This window comes from Anomaloglossus baeobatrachus, chromosome 3 (genome assembly GCF_048569485.1).
Source record: "Anomaloglossus baeobatrachus isolate aAnoBae1 chromosome 3, aAnoBae1.hap1, whole genome shotgun sequence".
NCBI lineage: Eukaryota > Metazoa > Chordata > Amphibia > Anura > Aromobatidae > Anomaloglossus > Anomaloglossus baeobatrachus.
Window position 1 is genome coordinate 274,486,303 of NC_134355.1, and position 24,489 is coordinate 274,510,791.

Sequence of the window (24,489 nt, forward strand, 5' to 3'; positions counted from 1 at the left end):
CGCACGCGATAGTCCCCGCCCCCGTCGCAGGTACGATATCGTGTGATAGCTGGCGTAGCGAACATTATCGCTACGCCAGCTTCACATGCACTCACCTGCCCTGCGACCGTCGCTCTGGACGGCGACCCGCCTCCTTCCTAAGGGGGCGGGTCGTGCGGCGTCATAGCGACGTCACACGGCAGGCGGCCAATAGCGGCGGAGGGGCAGAGATGAGCAGGATGTAAACATCCCACCCACCTCCTTCCTTCCGCATATCCTACGGAAGCCGCGGTGACGCCGGTAGGAGATGTTCCTCGCTCCTGCGACTTCACACACAGCAATGTGTGCTGCCGCAGGAGCGAGGAACAACATCGGACCGCCGCGTCAGCGTAATTATGGATTACGCCGACGCTGCACCGATGATACGATTACGACGATTTTGCGCTTGTTAATCGTATCATCTAGGCTTTACACACTACGATGTCGCATGCGATGCCGGATGTGCGTCACTTTCAATTTGACCCCACCGACATCGCACCTGCGATGTCGTAGTGTGCAAAGCCCGCCTAAGAGTCAGTAGAAATTGGAATGCACTCAGATGTCATAGAATAGCAGTGTGATGATTTCTATGCACCCATAGACTTTAATAAGTGAATGCCGTGAATGCATTGTTTTTCTCAAGCCAAATCAACAAACTCCCTGATTGTCCAATGTTATACTTTGGAGCAATGCCAAAGTGCTATGCGACAAAACATCAGAAACCACTTGGCCAAGTTATACGGTTGTGTGAGTGCAACCTTACTCTTTTTCACTGACATGTGTATGTATAGTGTTGCACTTCCTAATTGTCACAGTCTAATTGTCAAGAAATAGGCTTAGATACATCTATTTACTTTCTGACACAAATGAAAACTACAATTCTATTATTATAAAGGCTCCTGTGTATATGTAATGTCTGGATATTATAGTAATTTTATATAGGTATTAATTGTGTTAATCTAGCAATGTTTCACACATCTTGTGAACAGCTAATTAGAGTTTAAATATCCTCATATTTTAATAAACGCGACTAAAGGGAAAAGTAAATCTGAGAACATGATGGTTTTTTTTTTAATTACTATATCAATTAATATGTTGTTTATTAAATCTGTTAAATTTGGTTCCTCTTCTGCAGAATAATGATTTAATTTATTAAAGGAGACACATGTTTGGGTTAACAGCACGGAGCTTTGTAGAAAATGAAAAGCTGCACATAGATTCACATTTAAGAAAGAAAGACATGGAAAGCATACTATGGCAGCAATAATGCAGTTTGTGCTATGTAGCTGAAAATGAAAATAATCCACTACCTGTAATGGGCTTGCCAGTGTTCTGTTCCTGGGTGCTGTAATAGATTTCACTCTGTAGTCCTCTTTATCAGACATAGGTTTCATTAACAATGAACTGGTAAGAAGATTCTGAAATGACAAAAAGGTACCAACTCATCTTGACAGTTCAATAAGGCCAAGTTGTCATATGGCTACTGTAGATTCGACTGCAAAATCATGGATGTGAATTTGAGGGAGGGTGGGGTGGGGGGAAGCAACATGCAGTGTTTTTTGATCAGACTTCTTGAAATGTCTGGCACAACAACTTATGTGCTGGATAAGGAAACAATTCCTTTCTGTGGGATTAGTGCCCACATCAGTTTCTTTCTGGTGTTTTGTACCAGGAAGAAAAACAAAACCTGGATGGCCAGGAAAATGAGGAGAGGCCTGAGAATTTCTACAGTAGATCCTGAGTGCTGCCTTAAAGAGGATGTTAGTATCATACATTTTTAAGTGACATTAGAGTGATTGAATATACTGTAGTTCCTGGACAAGTATTTCTACATTTAGATAAATACATGATTGGTGACCGATTAAAATTTTGTACAATATATATTTATATAATTTTTTTTATTTGCTTTTTTACAAAGTGAACATTAAAAAAGCAGCAAGTATTTCAGTTTTTAGTAATGATAACTATGAGGTTTATATAAAACAGCATGTGTTAAAAAATATATTTGTTTGTTGATATACACTGTGTGCAGAATTATTAGGCAAAAGAGTATTGTGATCACATGATAATTTTTATACGTGTTGTCCTACTCCAAGCTGTATAGGCTTGAGAGCCAACTACCAATTAAGTAAATCAGGTGATGTGTGTCTCTGTAATGAGGAGGGGTGTGGTGTAATGACATCAACACCCTATATAAGGGGTGCTTAATTATTAGGCAACTTCCTTTCCTTTGGCAAAATGGGTCAGAAGAGAGATTTGACAGGCTCTGAAAAGTCCAAAATTGAGAGATGTCTTACAGAGGGATGCAGCAATCTTGAAATTGACAAACTTTTGAAGCGCAATTGTGGCGCCCTGGACTAGCCAGGTCGTCACAGGTACTACAACACGACACCCCCACCCCGAGATAGGCACATCAGTCAGACACCAAATCCTTGTTGCCTCCCTCCAGGGGCTGATGTCCACACCAGGTGGGGTGGAGCCAGGCGGTTGGCCCCACCCACTGAGGAGTTCACAGGCCTGGAGGCGGGAAAGGAAGTCAGATGAGTTAGGGAGGTGAAAGAGTGAGGAGTAAAGTGGTAGTAGAGGAGCAAACTGACTGTGTCCGGGTACGTGGCCCGGGCACCAAGAGCAAGGTTGGCAGACGGTGGTGGCCGTCTGCAGGAGAGGCAGATCAACGCGGAACCGTAGGACCGGGGACGGGCGGTGGCCCGCCGGTACCGAACCGGGGAGCGAAGTGAAGCCAGCACAAACCGGCAGGGCCTGCGGACCCCGACCAGGCTTGGAGTCGCCGTTAAACAGGTCAAATCCGTTAGTGACCGGAACCCCAGGGGTTTCCAAACAGCCAAGACCCGATTGAAGGCAACCGTCCAAACAGCAAAAGGGAAATACAGCTACCGCCACAGCTAGAGTTCCCAGGGCCAGAGCCTGCGGGCAAAAGGGCTCCTACGGCACATATCCACGCTGGGGAGCGGGTTACCAGTGGGAAGCCATTGGGACCGAAGATACACAAAAGGTGTAGGGAAAGGCAGCCACCACCAACCGTCCGGGAGAAACCACAGCAGCCGGCTGCGGGACCTGTCCATCCAGCCGTTTGTTTTACCAGAGACTGGCATCCATTTGTGGCTGAGTGAGTACTACCATGCCGTCCGGCACCGCGCTGCGCAGTCCAAGCGCCCCCTGCACCTTGCCTGACCCTGCCTCCCCTTTCACCTCACCGGGCCCACCAACCCCTACCCACGGAGGGGGAAACAACATCCCAGCTGCTCCCTGCCATCGCTCCCGGGATCCCCGTCAACAGCAGCGGTGGTGTCCAACCTCACCACAACCCGTGGGTGACGTCACGAACCAAATCCCCAAACCAAACTACTCCCCTTTCACTCACGGGCGAGGAGCGCCGCTCGAGTCCCCGGATCCGGGCCACCACTCGAGCCACCGAGCAGCAGCGCCGGACCTGAGCGTGGTGAGCGCAGCGCCCTCCCCGCCCGCGACACAATCGCCGAACAATCAAGCGTTTCATGGCAAATAGCCAACAGAGTCGAAAGAAGCGTGTTGGGAAAAAAGGCGCAAAATAACTGCCCATGAATTGAGGAAAATCAAGCGTGAAGTGCAAAGATGAGATTTGCCACCAGTTTGGCCATATTTCAAAACTGCAACGTTACTGGAGTATCAAAAAGCACAAGGTGTACCATACTCAGGGACATGGCCAAGGTAAGGAAGGCTGAAAAACGACCACCTTTGAATTAGAAACATAAGATAAAACGTCAAGACTGGGCCAAGAAATATCTTAAGACAGATTTTTCAAAGGTTTTATGGACTGATGAAATGAGAGTGACTCTTGATGGGCCAGATGGATGGGCCAGAGGCTGGATCAGTAAAGGGCAGAGAGCTCCACTCCGACTCAGACGCCAGCAAGGTGGAGGTGGGGTACTGGTATGGGCTGGTATCATCAAAGATGAACTTGTGGGACCTTTTCGGGTTGAAGATGGAGTGAAGCTCAACTCCCAGACCTACTGCCAGTTTCTGGAAGACAACTTCTTCAAGCAGTGGTACAGGAAGAAGTCGGTGTCATTCAAGAAAAACATGGTTTTCATGCAGGATAATGCTCCATCACATGCATCCAACTACTCCACAGCGTGGCTGGCCAGTAAAGGTCTAAAAGATGAAAAAATAATGGCATGGCCCCCTTGTTCACCTGATCTGAACCCCATAGAGAACCTGTGGTCCCTCATAAAATGTGAGATCTACAGGGAGGGAAAACAGTACACCTCTCGGAACAGTGTCTGGGAGGCTGTGGTGGTTGCTGCACGCAATGTTGATCGTAAACAGATCAAGCAACTGACAGAATCTATGGATGGTAGGCTGTTGCGTGTCATTATTAAGAAAGGTGGCTATATTGGTCACTAATTTTTTGGGGTTTTGTTTTTGCATGTCAGAAATGTTTATTTTTAAATTTTGTGCAGTTATATTAATTTACCTGGTGAAAATAAACGAGTGAGATGGGAATATATTTGGTTTTTATTAAGTTGCCTAATAATTTTTGCACAGTAATAGTTACCTGCACAAACAGATATCCTCCTAAGATAGCCAAACCTAAAAAAAAAACCACTCCAACTTCCAAAAATATTAAGCTTTGATATTTATGAGTCTTTTGGGTTGATTGAGAACATAGTTGTTGATCAATAATAATAAAAAAAAAATCATCTAAAATATAACTTGCCTAATAATTCTACACACAGTGTATAATGTAGTCAGTGTCTATGAGTATGGGATAAATTGATTTTCTATCGCTTTCTAGTATTGTACACTTACAGGAGTATCTTCCAGAATATTCTGTTGCGTGAACAACTGAGCTGGCAAGTTCTCTTGTTCCCACAGACTGGAGAAGAAATGGCTACCTTTATGATTTGGTGATGGTGACTCCACCTGAAAAAAAAATACAATTTTGTAAACATAGAAAATACTATTTAAATTAATTATTATTCATAGCCTTTTTTGTCCAATTTCTAAAATGTTTATTTTGAAATGATATATGCTTTAAATGACAGGGTTAAAAAAATTAAATAAAAAAAATATTGTGCCAGTAAAAAAGGGAATTTTGTTTACTTACCGTAAATTCCTTTTCTTCTAGCTCCTATTGGGAGACCCAGACAATTGGGTGTATAGCTTCTGCCTCTGGAGGCCACACAAAGTATTACACTTTTAAAAAAGTGTAACCCCTCCCCTCTGCCTATACACCCTCCCGTGGACCACGGGCTCCTCAGTTTTGGTGCAAAAGCAGGAAGGAGAAAACTTATAAATTGGTCTAGGGTAAATTCAATCCGAAGGATGTTCGGAGAACTGAAGACCATGAACCAAAAGAACAAATCAACATCAACAACATGTGTACACAAAAGAACAACCAGCCCGAAGGGCACAGGGGTGGGTGCTGGGTCTCCCAATAGGAGCTAGAAGAAAAACAAAATTCCCTTTTTCTTTGTCGCTCCATTGGGAGACCCAGACAATTGGGAAGTCCAAGAGCAGTCCCTAGGTGGGTAAAACAATACCTCAATAGAAAGAGCCGAAAACGGCCCCCTCTTACAGGTGGGCAACCGCCGCCTGGAGGACTCGCCTACCTAGACTGGCGTCTGCCGAAGCATAGGTATGCACTTGATAGTGCTTCGTGAAAGTGTGCAGACTAGACCACGTAGCTGCCTGACACACCTGCTGAGCCGTCGCCCGGTGCCGCAATGCCCAGGACGCACCTACGGCTCTGGTAGAATGGGCTTTCAACCCTGAAGGGAGCGGAAGCCCAGAAGTACGGTAGGTCTCGAGAATCGGTTCCTTGATCCACCGAGCCAAGGTTGACTTGGAGGCCTGAGAGCCCTTACGCTGGCCAGCGTCAAGGACAAAGAGCGCGTCTGAACGGCGCAGGGGCGCCGTGCGAGACACGTAGAACCGGAGTGCTCTCACTAGATCCAAAGAGTGCAAATCCTTTTCACACTGGTGAATTGGATTAGGGCAAAAGGAAGGCAAGGAGATATCCTGATTTAGATGAAAAGGGGATACCACCTTAGGGAGAAATTCCGGGACAGGACGCAGAACCACCTTATCCTGGTGAAAAACCAGTAAGGGAGCTTTGCATGACAGCGCTGCAAGCTCAGACACTCTCCGAAGTGATGTAACTGCCACCAGGAAGGCCACCTTCTGAGAAAGACGGGAGAGAGAGACATCCCGCAGCGGCTCAAAAGGCGGCTTTTGAAGAGCCGTCAGGACCCTGTTAAGATCCCAAGGTTCCAACGGACGTTTGTAAGGTGGGACCATGTGGCAAACCCCCTGCAGGAACGTGCGGACCTGCGGAAGCCTGGCTAGATGCTTTTGAAAAAACACGGAGAGCGCCGATACTTGGCCCTTGAGAGAGCCGAGGGACAAACCCTTGTCCATTCCAGATTGTAGGAATGAAAGGAATGTGGGTAAGGCAAACGGCCATGGAGGAAAACCGTTATCAGAGCACCAGGATAAGAAGACTTGCCAAGACCTGTAATAGATCTTGGCGGACGTTGGCTTCCTGGCTTGTCTTATGGTGGCAATAACATCTTGAGATAACCCTGAAGATGCTAGGAGCCAGGACTCAATGGCCACACAGTCAGGTTGAGGGCCACAGAATTCAGATGGAAAAACGGGCCTTGTGACAGCAAGTCTGGGCGGTCTGGAAGTGCCCACGGTTGACCCACCGTGAGATGCCACAGATCCGGATACCACGACCGCCTCGGCCAGTCTGAAGCGTCGAGAATGGCGCGACGGCAGTCGGACCGGATCTTGCGTAGTACCCTGGGCAGCATCGCCAGAGGGGGAAACACATATGGCAGTCGAAACTGCGACCAATCCTGGACCAAAGCGTCCGCTGCCAGAGCTCTGTGATCCTGAGACCGTGCCATGAAGGCCGGGACCTTGTTGTTGTGTCGTGACGCCATGAGGTCGACGTCCGGCGTTCTCCAGCGGCGACAGATCTCTCGAAACACGTCTGGGTGAAGAGACCATTCCCCCGCGTCCATGCCCTGACGACTGAGAAAATCTGCTTCCCAGTTTTCTACGCCCGGGATGTGAACTGCGGAGATGGTGGAGCCTGTGACTTCCACCCACTGCAGAATTCGCCGGACTTCCTGGAAGGCTTGACGACTGCGAGTTCCGCCTTGGTGGTTGATGTAGGCGACGGCAGTGGCGTTGTCCAACTGGATTCGGATCTGCCTGCCCTCCAGCCACCGATGGAAAGCCAATAGGGCTAGATATACTGCCCTTATCTCCAGGATATTGATCTGAAGGGTCGATTCTATTGGATTCCAGGTTCCTTGAGCCCTGTGGTGGAGAAAAACCGCTCCCCAACCTGACAGGCTCGCGTCCGAGGTGACCACGGCCCAGGTTGGAGGTAGGAAGGATTTTCCCCGAGACAGAGATGTGGGTAGGAGCCACCACTGAAGTGATGTTTTGGTTGCAAGGGAAAGAGAGATGTTCTTGTCGAGGGAAGCCGAACTCTTGTCCCATTTGCGAAGAATGTCCCATTGGAGTGGCCGTAGATGGAATTGCGCGAACGGCACTGCTTCCATAGCTGCAACCATCTTCCCCAGGAAGTGCATGAGGCGCCTTAAGGGGTGTGACTGACTCCGAAGAAGTGATTGCACCCCCGCTTGCAGAGAAAGCTGTTTGTCCCGCGGTAGCTTGACTAACGCTGGCTGGGTATGAAACTCCATCCCGAGGTAAGTCAGTGATTGGGTCGGCGTCAACTTGGATTTCAGGAAATTGATGATCCACCCGAACTGCTGGAGAGTCTCCAGAGTGACGGAAAGACTTCGTTGACACGCCACCCGAGAAGGGGCCCTGACTAGGAGATCGTCCAAGTAGGGGATCACCGAGTGGCCCTGAGAGTGCAGGACCGCCACGACGGATGCCATGACTTTGGTGAAAACCCGTGGGGCTGTCGCCAGGCCGAAGGGCAATGCGACGAACTGGAGGTGTTCGTCCCCGATGGCGAAACGCAGGAAACGTTGATGTTCAGGTGCGATCGGCACATGGAGATAAGCATCCTTGATGTCGATCGATGCTAGGAAGTCTCCTTGTGACATCGAGGTGATGACCGAGCGGAGAGATTCCATCCGAAACCGTCTGGTTCTCACATGTCTGTTGAGCAGCTTGAGGTCCAGAACGGGACGGAATGACCCGTCCTTTTTTGGCACCACGAACAAGTTGGAGTAAAATCCGCGACCACGTTCCTGAAGGGGAACGGGAATCACAACTCCTTCTATCTTTAGAGCGTCCACTGCCTGAAAAAGTGCGTCGGCCTGTGCGGGGGGTGGGGAGGTTCTGAAGAAACGAGCCGTAGGTCGAGAGCTGAACTCTATCCTGTAACCATGAGACAGAGTGTCTCTCACCCATCGGTCTTGAACGTGTGGCCACCAGGCGTCGCCAAAGCGGGAGAGCATGCCACCGACCGAGGATGTGGCTAGGTGAGGCCGAGAGTCATGAGGAGGCCGTCTTGGAGGCAGTGCCTCCTGCGGCCTTTTGGGGGCGTGACTTGGACCGCCACGCATAAGAGTTCCTCTGGCCTTTCTCCGGCCGGTTGGACGAAGAGGATTGGGGCTTGGCGGAGGGACGAAAGGACCGAAACCTCGATTGGATTTTTCTCTGCTGAGGTCTCTTAGGTTTGGACTGGGGTAAGGAGGAGTCCTTTCCCGAGGATTCCTTAATAATCTCATCCAACCGTTCGCCAAACAAACGGTCGCCAGAAAAAGGCAAACCAGTTAAGAACCTTTTGGAAGCAGAGTCTGCTTTCCATTCGCGCAGCCACATGGCCCTGCGGACTGCCACGGAGTTAGCGGATGCTACAGCCGTACGGCTTGCGGAGTCCAGGACGGCGTTCATGGCGTAGGACGAAAATGCTGATGCCTGAGAGGTCAAGGAAGAAACATGCGGAGCAGAATTCCGCGTGACAGCATTAATCTCAGTCAGACATGCCGAGATTGCTTGGAGAGCCCACACGGCCACAAAGGCCGGGGCAAAAGACGCGCCCGTGGCCTCATAAATAGACTTCACCAAGAGCTCTATCTGTCTGTCAGTGGCATCCTTCAGGGATGAGCCATCGGCAACAGACACAACGGACCTAGCAGCCAATCTAGAGACTGGAGGATCCACCCTGGGAGAGTGTGCCCAGCCCTTAACGACTTCAGGTGGAAAGGGATAACGCGTGTCAGTGAGCCGTTTAGCAAAGCGCTTGTCCGGGACCGCTTTGGGCTTCTGGACAGCGTCCCTGAAGTTAGAGTGATCAAAAAACTTATTGCGCGTACGTTTGGGGAATCGAAATTGGTGTTTCTCCTGCTGAGAAGCCGACTCCTCTGCAGGAGGAGGCGGGGGTGAGAGATCGAACACCTGGTTGATGGACGAGATAAGATCATTTACTAAGGCGTCCCCCTCAGGGGTATCAAGGTTAAGGGCGAAGTCAGGGTCAGAGCCCTGAGCTCCCACGTCCGCCTCGTCGTCCTGAGAGTCCTCAAGCTGGGATGCAGAGCAGCGTGAGGAGGCCGGGGAAGAGTCCCAGCGAGGCCGCTTAGCCGGTCTGGGGCTGCGGTCCGGGCAGGAGTCCTCCGCCTGGGGCCTGGGGCCTAGGGGCTATCCTGGGAGCGCGCTGCGGCGCGGACCGAGAAGGGCCTGGAGGAGACAAACTAACAGGAGCCGGGGCCTGTGAAGGGCCCGGTCTGGACTGCAATGCCTCAAGGAGCTTAGATGACCATTTGTCCATAGACTGTGCAATGGATTGAGAAAGTGACTGAGAGAGTTTCTCAGCGAAAGAGGCCAACGACGGTGACTCTGTCCCTGCAGCCTGTTCAGGGGGAGCCGGGGGATCTACATGAGCCGAGGGGCCCACAAGTGCCCGAGGCTCCGGCTGAGCAAGCGTGGCAGGAGTCGAGCATTGATCACAGTGAGGGTAGGTGAATCCCGCAGGCAACATAGCCCCACAAGAGGTACAGGCCGCGAAAAAAATCTGTGCCTTAGTAGCTTTGCTCCTTGTGGACGACATGCTGTTGTCTCTTAGGAGAGTGACCACTGAGGGTATATGGGAAAAGGGTATACAGCCTTTCCGAACAGATATATATATCTATTATATATATATATCCCGGCACCCTAGGGGGACCAGCATCGGGTGACCGGTGTGGCTTAACAACCGCTAACGAGCGGAGTGTGTCCTCCAGATTCCCTGTCGTGGATCCCCCGGAGCTGCAGAGCTTTGCCGCTGAGTAGCATCCACCGGCAGAATGCTAAAAATGGCCGCCGGAGCTCTCAGGCGGGGGGGGGGGGGGCCGCGCTAGCAAAGAGCGGGAATCTGGAGTCCCCAAAGTGGTCAATGAGGGGGGAGTGAGACATGCAAGATGCTCCAGCCCTCAAAGCCGACGTCATGTCGGCAATCCCGCCCTAACCCCTGACAGGCAGGCTCGGGGGCGGGATTTTTCGCGACTAGGCCGCGGCGAAGCCGGGGACTAAATTTAAGGCCGCGCCCGACAAGCAGGCACGGTCGGCGCGGAAGTCCGCCGAAAAGACAACGGACGGAACTACCGTGGCTTCCGGGGATAAGGTGCGACCCTCCCTGTACAGTCCCCACATGGGGACACAGAGTACCTTCAAGTTGCAGGGCCCGGTCCCTGGGAGTGAAGAAGCTCCGGTCCGGCAGGTTCCACCAGGGGCTGCGGATGGAGCACGGTCCCAGCTCATGGATGACCGCTTAGGATCCCACTTCTCCCAGAGCCGCATAAGGGATGGTGAAGGAGACGGCATGTGGCTCCAGCCTCTGTACCCATAATGGGTACCTCAACCTTAACAACACCGCCGACATAGTGGGGTGAGAAGGGAACATGCCGGGGACTCCATCGGGGTCCTCTTTTCTTCCATCGGACATAACTATGTATGAGAATGCATGAGTGGATGTGTGCCTCCTTCCACACAAAGTATAAAACTGAGGAGCACGTGGTCCACGGGAGGGTGTATAGGCAGAGGGGAGGGGTTACACTTTTTTAAAAATGTAATACTTTGTGTGGCCTCCAGAGGCAGAAGCTATACACCCAATTGTCTGGGTCTCCCAATGGAGCGACAAAGAAAGTCATGTTTTATAAATTTTCACCCTTTTATCTTCTAAATGTTATTGCATCTTGTTTGATCTCTCAATTCTCACTATAAGGCCATTCTAAAGTTAGCGTTACAAATAATATAGCTTCCAGCCTTTATTTTGCTAGCAATAGGAAAAGAAAATTATGGTTTGTGATGGATTTTAATGGGGAAAAACTGAATAAATGATTGTTAGGATGCAGTTTATCACAAAAGCAGTTCTAGCAACATTTTCAGGCACTAACCATTGTGACAAAAGCTGAATGTAGTGGTTGTACTTTGTAGCTCTACTAGTAAATGGTTGGGTACATTCATATAAATAGTAGCAACACCTACATTCCTTCCTTTCTTTATTTTTTTTTAGAGCTGTAGACAAAAATCTCTGAAAACCTCTGAAATTTTCTACATAATAAAACATGCAGGTACTGGTCTTACTCACAAAAAATAGTGATTAACAAAAAAAAATAAAAATCAATGAATCTAATTTAAAAATGTTTAACCAAATGCCACTTTACATAGCATGGTAATCTAACCAGACTAACCAGATCTATCAAGACCGCTGTTGTTCAGAATGATCTTGATGACAAGGGAGAGGTGGAGTCAGAGGCACTTGAGTCGTAAAGGGGTGTACGCCTCTTAAACAAGTGCATCATTAAAGTGCCATGCGCCTGCCACAAATCTTACTCCAGTCAGGGACTGCAGTAAGGTTTGTGGCGTTAACTTTGCAGTTTGTCATGAACGAGACGAGCATGCATCGCCATGCTCATTTCCAGTTCCGCCCATTTTGGCAGAGCTGGCCTAAAATGGCTTTGGCATGAAAACGCTAAACCTTGACTATTCAAAGTGTGTTTTACGTCAGATTTATGTTGTAAACACTTTGATGTGTTGGGGTGTGTGTTTTGTTCATAATACTTAACATTTATGTACAAAATGATTTTATTTATTTTTACCTCCTGCTTAATTTTCTTTAACATGGGTTCCTCTATTTCTTGGAGTTCAGGTACAATGCCAGACTCCTCAGCCTCCTGCTTAATTACTTCCTGTAGGTCTTCTGCAAGGTGTGAAGGGGTGTGATGCTAAAAATACAAGGTAAAAGTGTTGAATGGTTAAACACATTGTTACATATTTACTAATACTGAACAGAAATGTTACATATCTTTTGCATATAAGCTTCACTGTGTTTTCAACACACGAAATTTAAAACGATTTACTGCACTGAAAATTATACTCAGTTCTGCCCACTTCATAAAAGTAGCAACAATTTCCATATCAACTTACCAAAAGTTTAAGTGGTCCATACTTGAACTCTTGCGCTGCTAAAGCATTTTTAAATGGTGTAGGGGTTCTTGGAGAACTGTCCAAAATTGACCTTTTTATAGCAGGAGTTCTAAGACTAAAAAAAAAAAATACCCCAAATTAAACTAAAATAATAAAAGTTTAAACAAACACGTACACCAACTCTAAACATGTTTGGCAAAACGTTTCACCAAATACCTCTATTTGATACAGACAAATATATGTTTTATTTTCTCATTTGAAATTATATTTTATGTCAGCAATTTAACATGCTTACCAATTAAAGTCTACAAAAAACTACACTATATTGAAAGGGTATAATATATGGTAGGTAAATCAATGTACAAATTCAAGACAAAAAAACGTACATGCAGTTTTCTTTTTGAAGTCGAGGTGTGTGGTCACGGGGAAGCGGTGTTACTATAGTAGTCTTGTGAGAGGCACAAAGTGGGGTAGATGTTAAGCTTGGGTGCTCCATATCCAAATTGTCATGCGCTGATGTGGTGTTTAAAAACTGGAAATAAGAGGCAACCTGGTTAATCTGTGATATTAGTTGAATAAAAAAAAATGCAAATAAAAGACTAAAAAATTCAATACATTTTCACACAATCAAGCAAGAGGGTTAGTGTTAAATGAAGAAGACAAGCAGTTATTAACAGACATGTTATTAAATACCATCACCAAACAAATTAAAGGCAGAAGCAAAGACTAACAACACCAACACGATACACCCCTTTCCAGTGCAAAACTAAATACCAGTGCAAGAGATAATGGTAACATTTAGACCATGATGTGAAATCAATGAGTGTGATAGGAATTAGTCATTGTTTCCAAACAATTAGTTTCTATATTGTTAATTCTCTGGTGACTTTTTAGAATTAGTGAAAACTTTGCAGACGTTTTATTCTACCTGAGAGGGAGAGAAGGGCAGGCTTTTGATAGGGGACAGCTTTGATGTAGAACTGACGATGTCAGACAGGTTTAAGGGACTGCTGTCTCCATTGGCTAAGCAAGTCAGACGCCCTTTCTTTTTGCACAAGATGATCAGCGGCGTTGAAGTACGTTTTAATGAATTTAGGGAGTTGGGCGATACCAACGAACACCGATACAACATACTTTTGTTTGTATCAGGTGTATCTCGTGGGCTGCACAGGCTGCCCATGCCCTCTGAAGGCTCTGAGTCTCGAGTTGTGGGAGATTTGCTGGGTGAGGAATCTCCTTGCTCATTGGTTTCAAAACTGTTGACTTCACCCCATGATGAAGAATCCTGAAAACAACGTAGGAGGCACGAAAGGTTTAACAGTATGTATTGTGCCACCTAAAACAGTAGTCCCAAAAACATTTGAAGCACAGTTATATTTATTACAGCTTCCTAATTGGTAAGGAGGTAGGTTCACAATACAGATTACTTCCCTTGCAGTTATAAGGACTACCATATTCATATTCTCAGAATCTTTATGTTTGCTATACATCTGTGTAACAAGAAAAAGTCACTATGGGCAACACCACAGAATGTAATGCTAGATCCTCTTCTAAACCATAGAAGCACATGCAGACTTGTTAAGCTTGAAAAGACAGACCAGCTTTTTATGCAGTTAATAAACATGGCATACACAAGTACATTTTGCCATATAAGAAACAGGACAACTTACAACCATACCAATTGTAAATTATTCACAATATGTTCTCTAGCTATTTCTACAGTGCTATGACTGACAGAATGTATTAAATAAAATGCGTTCTACACGTAGTTTTATGGAAAAAAGATTTGATAATCTGTGTCTGAAATGCTTTTATAAATGTAAACTGGCAATAAGTAAAGCAACATTTTGTGACAGTACCAGTAAAGATAAGCAGGCTTGAACCTAATGAAGTAATGCTTTACTCTTAATATTTAAATCATTCTAGACACAGTTATACTATTCTATATAGTCAAAGTCCCATTCACTACTTACAGAATCAATAAGCTGTAGAGTATCTGAGTATTCAGTCAAGTTTTTCATCTGTATTAATAAATTAACACCAAAGCATCTGGCAGGGGAAGCACTTTCTTCTGGGAGGCATCCATGGTCCATGGGAGGGGAAGGAGTACAGTTATGCGGCTCACCAAGGCAGGACACAGGAGCACTATTGCCATGAGGCCTAGAGTTATCAGCAATTGTTGTACTATGCCATACAGGGTATTCTTCTGCATGATTCTGTTTTGCAAAGAAAGGGTGAAAATTGAAAAATATAGTAAAAAGAAGGAACTTACAATGAAATTGCTCAAGGTGTCTCACACACAGCTAGAGTCCCGATAAAAGCTCTTGCATCATCCTAAGAGCTTACACTTCTGAAACAGTTGTCAAGATGTTTCCTTTCATCAATGTAGTGCTGTGCCTAAAATGTTGCTATATGTTGTGTCATCTTGCAATTACTATTTCATATTGCAACTATATTTTAGGTGACAAGGTCCTTATGTTTAAAACAAAAAAATAGGTATTTTAACAGTTTGAAGTCTAACAGCCACAAAACTAGAATAAAGCTATACAGACACTGAGCTCAGTGCACCTTAACCTCTGGGTCAACATGTACACCCCGGGCATGTCCAGTTCACTAGAACTGGGTTAAAAACATTAGTGATAAAAGTACACTTTACTCTCCCATGGGAGGAGAGAATAAAGCTAGTATATTACTGAAGGTGGTGTTAACAAATTAGAGTCTACAATTATGGCATTTAATCATGTGTCTTACCGGTAATGCATGATGCCCCTTTAGTTCATTCTCCGTTGACATGAGTAATAGTTCTAACTCTTTTATTCTCTTTTCTTTCTCTGGATCTTCATCGTTATAGTGTCTCTACAATAAGAATGCAATTCATTTACAATCAGTAGAAGAGATGGCCCGGTGGATCGATCCAAAGGGCCCTTTGCAGGGGCCATGTCAGTAACCTGTAGCTGTCTTTTGGACATAATGCCTCTTACCTGGCAGTGTCACTGACTCATCTTTTGATTAACCAGCCTAGTGCATCATCATCATTGCGGCATGATACACATTTGACAACATGCTAGGAAGGATAATCAAAAGAAGTACAGCGTATGTTGGCAGTTCACAGGGCTCCTGACCTAAAACCACAGACTACTGACATGGCTTTTAGACTGGGTCCTGTGGATCAGTTTGCAACATCTCTAATCAGCAGTACAAGTCAGAAAAGTCTGAGGCTGTGTGCGCACATGTGCTTTTTTCATTCTTTTACGCTGCGTTTTGCACCGCAGAGTAAAAGCATGCGTCCTGCCTCCCCAGCACAATCTATGAAGATTGTACAAATTCCATCCGCACGTTGCGTTTTAGAATGCAGCGTTTCGGCTGCTGAAATATTTTGCCAAAACGCTGTGTTCTAAAAAGCAACATGTCACTTCTTTTGTGCCTTACGGATGCTTTCCCCACTCTGTCTATGTCAGAGCAAGCATCCAAAACGCATGAATTACGCCTGAATTCTGCGCGCAATGCTTTCAAAACGCAGCTTTTTGGCTGCGTTTTGAAACGCACATGCAGTTGACTTAAACGCTGCGGAATAGAACGCAGATGTGCGCACATAACCCTTACACTGGTTCAAGTGTTTACTAACCAAACTATAGTAGATGTTCAAAGATAATGTCTACTCTCAAAAATAAACTAAAAACAAACATTCTAACCAGATCTCAAAATTGTAATACTGATTCCACATTGTTGCCAAGTCATTGCTTCCTCTTTTCCTGACTTTCTCTGCACTATAAATTAACTCTTGTAAGGAAGTCCTAAATAGAGATGCAACATAACTATTCCAAAGTTTTAATTCTTGATAACATTTGTAAAATGTATAAGGATGGAGTGAAATACTTTAAATTATACAGGTTTACACCTACAAAACTATGAAGTTATTAAATTGCATTAAAACTACTTAAAAAAAAAATACATACCTGAACAACTGCTGTGGCTGGCTGAGGGACATTGACTATATTAACATGCAGTGCAACAGGATACGGCGTCTGCACATATACGAAAAAAAAAAAGTTATTCAATACAATTTTACATTGGTTTGTGCAAATATTTTAGCATATCTTTCAGATTGCAGTATGTTCTTTATAATTTCTAGTCTCATACTGTTTTTAATAAAACAAATTAAATTAAAAAGACTACATTTACATAATTCCCCTAAGGAATATGTTAATCAGAGATAGAGACCTGAACATATGTTAAATGAAAAGTTTGCATGAATGTTTGTACTATCATTTCAAGTATTCAAAGCAGGTAAAATTCTGTCCAAGACTCTTTAAAGAGCCTTTATTGTTCTGATAAAAGGTGCTGTCAATAGAACAATTAATCTAAGCTAGATTTGCATTTCCTGGCCTTCCTGAACTCCTAAACTTCAGTATATATACAAATGTAAACTTTAACTGAGAAAGTACGAGTGCCAAATTCTAATCTAAATATACTATGATAAAAACTGGAAAACATATAAATATTTTTTGTTTTTTTTCTGATGTGTGACGTACTTGTATGATACACACCGGATATGAACACGGGCCCACCCCATATCCCGTGAATGCAGGCTGTACAATTAAGGCTAGTTTCACACATCCAGCTTTTCGCCGGTTTGGAGGATCCGGCGCACACCAGTACAGTGTATACAGTACAATGACAGCGCTGTAACTTCCGGGTCACATGCTCCGGTCACATGACAGCATGTGACCGGAGCTTGTCGCGCTGCCATTGTACTGTATACACTGTACTGGAGTGCGCCGAATCCGTCAAACCGGCGAAAAGCCGGATGTGCGAAACTAGCCGAAGCCAGCACCCACCACTAACAGCAGCGACTGGAGTAATCTCTGATTGCTGCTAAAACCTTAAATGTTGCTGTCAGAAATTTAAGGTGCGTGATCACACTCTCATGCCATTTTGGACATCCATTGCCTCCCCCCTTCTCAGCCATCATGAGTTCTTATGGCAACTAGGGGGCCTGCTAAAGGTTGAACTTCACAGGATATCACCATTTTTACCTACATACTGCAATGCTGTATATAGCATTTACATAGAACAAGCGATGAATCTATCCCAGGTTCATGTCCCCTACAAACAATTTAAAAAAAAAAAAAATCACACCCCTTTATCCAGTTAAAAACATATAAAAATCCAAAACGCATTCCCTCGTCCAAAAAATGTCCGGTCTACCAAACTTTGAAGTTTTCTTCCCCATTTATTAAATGCAGAAACATAGCAAAAAGGCAATGGTGTTTATCAGCCAAGATGATAGAAACAAATGCACAGAATGGATGTGGAAATCCTTCTTAACAAAAGGATGTAACAGGTGCAAAATACTGATGAAACGACCACTCTCAACCTACCAGTTCATGGAGGGTGTGATTGCCCACTATTAGGGCTCATGCGCACGTTGTGTACTGACATGCATTTACGCTGAGTATTGCAGTGCAGCGTAAATGCATGCATCCTGCGTCCCCTGCACAATCTATGTAGATTGTGCATGAAACGTGCGCAAGTTGTTTTTATGAACGCAGCGATTTGGGAGCTAAAATTTTGACCCAAATCCGTGAGTTCCTAAAAGCAGCATGTCAATTTGTGCGTTCTGGATGCAGTTCCCGCTGTTTATGGTGGGGCAGCAGCCAGAGCGCATGAAAACGGCTTTTTTTAACAAAAAAACTGCATCCATTATGAAGTCTTTCTGCAGCGATTTGAAGCACACATGTGCTGTCAAATCGCTGCAGAATATTCTGCAGTTACGTGCGCACGAGCCCTTAGAATTGCACATAGATGAAGATTGTGATAGGGCGCAAGTTACATACATGTGAAGCACAGGTCCTAGCCAACAGCCTATTACACGCCCCTACTATTCAATTAGGTTGGCTGCCCGGTACTCTATCAGTGCACCACAGGGGTGCAGACACCCAGATTACAATGAGGGGTCTGGCTGCACCCTGTAAAAAATGTATCAAATATGTAGAAAAATAGTATGACGTATTGGTGTATATTTTGGCCAAAATACACAAGCTCACAATCCAACATAAAGGCATGTCTTGCAAGTTCCTACACTACAGTAAAATAAAATAAAAAAATATTTCACTCCATTTAGTAAACACCATCAAAAAAGAGAACTGAAGTGCAAGAATTGCTATTTTTTGGGCCGCCATGCCCCCCCCAATATAACTATATATTTAACCAAAATTAGCACAAATAAAAACATCATCTCACCTCAAAAAAAGCCCTCACACAGCTCCATCAATTTTACAATTTTTTTTATTTATTTTTTCACCATTTAAATAAAAAAAAATTCTTAACACAACAAGTATTGCTATAATTGTTCTGACCTGGACAATCAAGTTTTCAGGTTATGTTTACTGCACAATAAACACCAAAAAAAAAAAAAAAAAAATATGATACTAATCACTGAAAACAATGGCAGATTTTTTTCCCCCCAATTTCAATGAACTTAAAATTTTCCACCTTTTCAATTATAGCTTAAGGTAAAATGATTGTTGGCATTCAAAACTACAATTTGTATTTAAAAAAATAAGCCCTCATAGCGATGTCATACAGAAATAGCTGAACGCGAAACAACAAAACAAAAAATCCCTTGATCAGGAAGGGGTTAAAATTGAGATGATTATACCCATATGGAGTATTCACTTATATAAAGGCAATTGCTTTCTTTCACCACTGAAGGGAATGACAGGAAAAAAAGTGAACTTTATACAAATATTCCTAATTAAAAATCCTTACATTTTGGGGCTCAGTCATATGGTAGTAGGAGAAGTTGTTCACTGGAGTATGGCTGCTTTGAGAGATGTGTGATGAAGGTGGCGTGTGAGAGGTGAAGCCCAACAAGTGGTTGCTTTTTGTGAAGTTTGCGACTGCAGAAAGATGGCTTTTGGAGGATTCCTGCAGATAACCTTCCTGTTCAACCTTACGTCGCATAGTAGAATTCCAGTGGTTCTTGATAGCATTATCCGTTCTAAAAAAATAAATTAGAATTGTAAAAAAAAAGAGAATTTTGTTACTTACCGTAAATTCTTTTTCTTATAGTTCCGTCATGGGAGACCCAGACCATGGGTGTATAGCTTCTGCCTCCGGAGGACACACAAAGTACTACACTCAAAACGTGTAGCTCCTCCCTCCTAGCATATACACCCCCTGCTAGCCAGTCCTAGCCAGTTTAGTGCAAAAGCTGAAGGAGGACATCCACCCACAAGTAGAGACAGAGTAAAACCCGGAACAACCGGAACCTCTGTCTACAACAACAACAGCCGGTGAAGACACACGGAACAAGAAACCTGCCAACAGGCAATAGGGAGGGTGCTGGGTCTCCCATGACGGAACTATAAGAAAAAGAATTTACGGTAAGTAACAAAATTCTCTTTTTCTTTATCGTTCCTATGGGAGACCCAGACCATGGGACGTTCTAAAGCAGTCCATGGGTGGGAATAAACAGACAAACTGAGAAGCAGACGAAACCTAACTTCACAAATGGGCGACAGACGCCTGAAAGATGCGTCTGCCCAAGCCCACGTCTGCCAAAGCATGAGCATGCCTTGGGTAGTGCTTCGAAAAAGTATGCAGACTAATCCGAGTGGCAGTCTGACAGACCTGCTGAACCGTAGCCTGGTGCCTGAAAGCCCAAAAGGCACCGACAGCTCTGATCAAGTGTGCCCTGATCCCCGGCGGGGAAGGCACTTGAGTACACTTGTAGGCATCGGAAATGGCCGACCTAAGCCAACGAACCAGGGTCGGCTTAGATGCTGAGAGACCGCTACGCTGACTAGTGGTCAGCACCAGAGAGAGGTGCACCACCTAATAACGGCGGTGCGAGACACATAGATCCGGAGCGCCCGCACCAGATCCAGGATATGCAACGCTTTTTCAAAGCGATGAACAGGAGCCGGACAAAAGGAAGGCAGGAAAAATGCCCCGGTTAAGGTGGAAGCAGCAACCACCTTAGGGAGAAAGTCCGGAGTCGGACGGAGACCACCTTGTCTTGATGAAAAAAAACAAAAAAGGGGGTGACTCCGAAGAGAGTGCAGCCAAAACAGAGACTCTCTGGCGGGAAATTATGGCCACTAGAAAGACTACTTTCTGTGAAAGATGAAACAAAGAAACCTCCCTAAGAGGCTCAAAGGGGGGTTTCCGGAAACCGTGAGGACCGGATTAAGGTCCCAGGGCTCCATAGGCCGCCGGTAAGGCGGAATGATGTGAGATGCGCCCTTGAAGGAGCGCACCGGAGCCAGTCGGACGTTACGCCGCTGGCACACACTGACAGAGCCGAGACCTGTCCCTTAATGAGGGATAGTCCTAGCTGTAGACCGGACTGTGGAAGGGACAGGAGGGTCAACAAGGCCAAAAGGCCAAAGGACACTTTGGAGCTCGAGTCATAGTGGAGATGACTTCAGGAGGGATACCAGAAGTCGTCAAGATCCAGGACTCAAGAGCCACGCCGTCAATCCGAGAGTCCAGAATTCTGGCGGAAAAAACGGACCTTTTGAGAGAAGGTCTGGACGGTCCGGAAGATGCCATGGCAACACTACGGACAGATGGGGCAGGTCAGGGTACCAAGCTTGCCTGGGTCAGTCTGGAGTATGAGAATGACCCGATGGCCCTCTTTACTGATCTTGCGCAGGACTCTGGACAAGAGCTAGAGGGTGAAACACGTAAGAGAGACGAAGCTGGGACCAAACATGAACCAGTGCGTCTGCCGCAAAACCTGAGGATCGTGGACCACCGTTGGACAGCTGAAATAGTCTGCCTCGCAGTTTTCACGTCTAGGATGTGGGCTGCGGATACGGTGGACTAGGAGTCCCTCGTCCACTGAAGAATGCGTTGAACCGCCAACATTGCCAGGCGGCTGAGTGTCCCGCCCTGGAAGTTGATGTAGGAAAACGCTGTCACGTTGTCCGACTGGACTCGAATGTGCCTAGCCGCCAACAGATGGTGAAAGGCTTAGAGAGCTAGAAATACAGCTCTGATTTCCAGCAGATTGTTCCAGAGGGCTGATTCGGACAGAGTCCAAGCGCCCTGCGCTCCACGGTGGAGATAATACTGCTCCCAAGGCGGATAGACTAGCATCCTGGTGAGGATCACCCGGGACGGGGCCAGGAAGGAGCGTCCCTGAGACAGAGTGGCCGAAGCCACCACTGAAACGAGCCCCTGGTCTGTGGCGAAGCCACCACCCCGTGGAAGGAGGAAGTTCGCTTGTACAGCGGAAAATATCCAGCCTCAGAGGACGCAGGAGAAACTGGGCAAGGGAATCGCTTCCATTGACGCCACCATCTGACCAGTACCTGTATTCGGTGCCTGATAGAACGACGTCGACCGCCAGCGGAGGGACTACTGTTTGACTAAGGGCAGCTTCACAAGTGCCGACAGAGTCTCGAATTGCGTCCCTGGGAACGGGAACTTCTGGTTCGAAGTCAGAGTGGACTGGGACAGAATGACAAGCCACCCGAATTGGTTAGAGTGGCGAGAGTGAGCGAAGCACTCTGCTAAGAGTCTGCACTGGATGAAGCCCCGACAAGAAGACCGTCCAGGGCAAAAGATCACTGCCAATCCCTAGAGGTGCAGGACCCTAATCACAGCTGCCCCAACCTTGAGAATACTCGAGGGGCCGTGGCTAACCCCAAGGGAAGAGCCACGAATTGGACCACTCCGATTGCAAAACGTAGCCAACGCTGGTGTGAAACTGCGATTGGCACCTGCAGATAGGCATCTCTAATGCCGATGGATGCTAGGGAATCTCCTTGGGTTATTGATTGATCCGGTGAAAAACACACGGAACAAGACCGAGACTCCATGTGAAAACGCCACACCTGAACATGCTTGAAAAGCTTAAGATCCAGGTCGGAAGGCACCGCCCTCTTCGGGGACTAGGAATAGATTTAAGCAGAAATCTCAGAACCGTTCCCAGTCGGGAACCGGTACAATTACTCCATTGGCCTGCAAGAATGCCACGGCCTGTGAGAAGGCGGCGGCCTTGGAGCCGGGGGGAGTTGACAGAAAAAATCTGTTTGGCGGGTGGATAGAATTCTATCCTGTAGCCATGGGAGATATAATCCCGCACCCACTGAACGGAGACGTGTTAAAACCATACGTCGCCAAGTGGGAGAGCCTGCCACCGACCAAGGACGTTGTTGGCGTGGCTAGATAGCTCGGAGGAAGCTGACTCAGTGGCAGCATCTCCTGCGGTTTTCTGAAGACGCAGCTTTGAGCGCCATTTGGGTTTATGAACCTTGACCGAGCTAGTGGACGAGGCCGAGGGCTTAGAGAACGATCAGATGGAGGAACGAAAAAAACGAAACCTCAACTGATTCCTGCCCTCGACAGGTTTCCTGGTTTAGGTTTGTGGCATGGAAGAACTCTTCCCGCCAAGAGCTTCCTTAATTTCATCCAGTTGGTTCCGAAGAGACTGGTCCCAACAAAAGGGAGCCCAGCAAGGAACTTCTATAGAAGCATCTGCCTTCCATTTCCGAAGCCACAGGAGCCTGAGGATAGCGAGGAAATTAGCCGAGGCCACCGCAGTGCGGTGTCCAGCATGGCAGACATGGCATAGGATGAAAAGACTGAAGTCTGGAAGTTCAGGCAACCATTTCGGGCATAGAGTCCCTGTGAGGGAATGCATCTCCTCTAGAGAAGCAGAGAAGGCTACAAAAAAACCCGCACTGCTGTAAAGCTGAGGAGAACGAAGCTCCTGCCGCCCCCATACAGATTTGGCCAGAAGGACAACCTGGCGGACCGCAAAACCTTAAGTGAGGAGCCATCAGCCACTGACATAACGGTCCGGGCTGAGCCACCTTTGGTGAATGAGCCCACTCCTTGACCACCACTGGTGGAAAGGGGAAAACAGTCCTCAGAACCACGCTTCATGGGAAGCGACTGTCAGAGCGGACCCTGGGTTTGGTCACAGTGGCCTGAAAACTGGAGTGGTTAAGGAACACACTTTGTGTTCTCCTAGGCAAGGTAACTCCGGCGGATTGAGGTCCAGTACAAAATTAATGTACAGTGGGATCCTTATAGAGGTGCCGTCAGCCACTGATACAACTATCCGGGCTGAAAGTCTAGACACCGGAGGGACCACCCTTGGCGAATGAGCTCACTCCTTGACCACCTCTGATGGGAGGGGGAAACAGTCATCAGAACCCCGCTTTGGGGTCTGACAGGTCAGGCTGTGGGCTTGGACACAGTGGGCTGAAAACTGGAGTGGTTAAGGAACACACTCCTTGTCCTGTTTAAGGTATACTGATGCCTTTCTGCCAGCGGGGAATACTCCCCTGATACAGGCGGATGGAGGTCCAGTACAAGTATAATGGACGCAATCCAATCATTAGCATCTGTGTCACCTACGGACAGATCAATGGTACATAAAGTAGCGTCCGAGCCCCTGGTAGAGACATCCTCCTCGTCCAGTGAGTCAGCTCGTGAATCAGAGCTGCGGGACGGGGAAGGACAGGGGACCCTGCGTCTCCATGTCAGGAGGACGGGGTCTGAGACCAGAAGGAGAGTCCTCTGTGAGCTTTGCTGAGCGAGCTGTAGCAGAAAACGCCCTGAGAAGGGGGCTAATGCATGCTCAGCAGATTCCGGGACAGCCGACCCCTGGAAAGAGCGATTCTAGCCAAACCGGGGGTCAGCCACCGAAGCCGGAGCAGCTGGAGGGACCACTGATGAGCCTCCAGGCTGAGGGGCCACTGTGTTTATGAGCTCAGTACAGCCGTACGAGACTACATGCAGTGCATAATAAAAACAGCCTTGCAGCCTTGCTCTGATGTGAGACATGCTGCAGAGGTAGGGGCTCTGTCCTAGAATGGCCCCCAGCATATATAAACAGATAAAATAAGCAGCTGCACAAACCGGAGGTTGTGGCTGCCAGATCGTTTAAACAGACATTTCTGTGCCCTCCAGTCCCTCAGCCCAGGCCCCCACTTGTCACAATGTGGAATCTCTGTGCCTATGCAGGCACAGAGAACGCTGAGAAAATGGCGACCGGAGCGAGGAGAGGATGCGGGGCCTACTCTGAGAGCGGCAAATGAGGTAGCC

The 24,489-nt window shown here is 46.8% G+C and overlaps 1 protein-coding gene across 2 annotated transcripts in view; it reads right to left on the reverse strand.

Moving 5' to 3' along the window:
* MYB (MYB proto-oncogene, transcription factor) overlaps positions 1 to 24,489 on the reverse strand; it is a 37,395-nt gene that overhangs the window by 2,372 nt on the left and 10,534 nt on the right. The window contains exons 6-15 of one of the 2 annotated variants that reach the window (XM_075338257.1): positions 19,192 to 19,423; positions 16,377 to 16,445; positions 15,172 to 15,276; positions 14,394 to 14,636; positions 13,349 to 13,705; positions 12,807 to 12,952; positions 12,421 to 12,535; positions 12,093 to 12,218; positions 4,828 to 4,941; positions 1,329 to 1,436 (exon numbers count right to left, since the gene is read on the reverse strand). In XM_075338257.1, coding sequence (XP_075194372.1) covers positions 1,329 to 1,436; positions 4,828 to 4,941; positions 12,093 to 12,218; positions 12,421 to 12,535; positions 12,807 to 12,952; positions 13,349 to 13,705; positions 14,394 to 14,636; positions 15,172 to 15,276; positions 16,377 to 16,445; positions 19,192 to 19,423 — 1,615 coding nt within the window. The remainder of the gene's footprint in view (positions 1 to 1,328; positions 1,437 to 4,827; positions 4,942 to 12,092; positions 12,219 to 12,420; positions 12,536 to 12,806; positions 12,953 to 13,348; positions 13,706 to 14,393; positions 14,637 to 15,171; positions 15,277 to 16,376; positions 16,446 to 19,191; positions 19,424 to 24,489) is intronic. The other variant, XM_075338256.1, reaches the window with a different exon arrangement.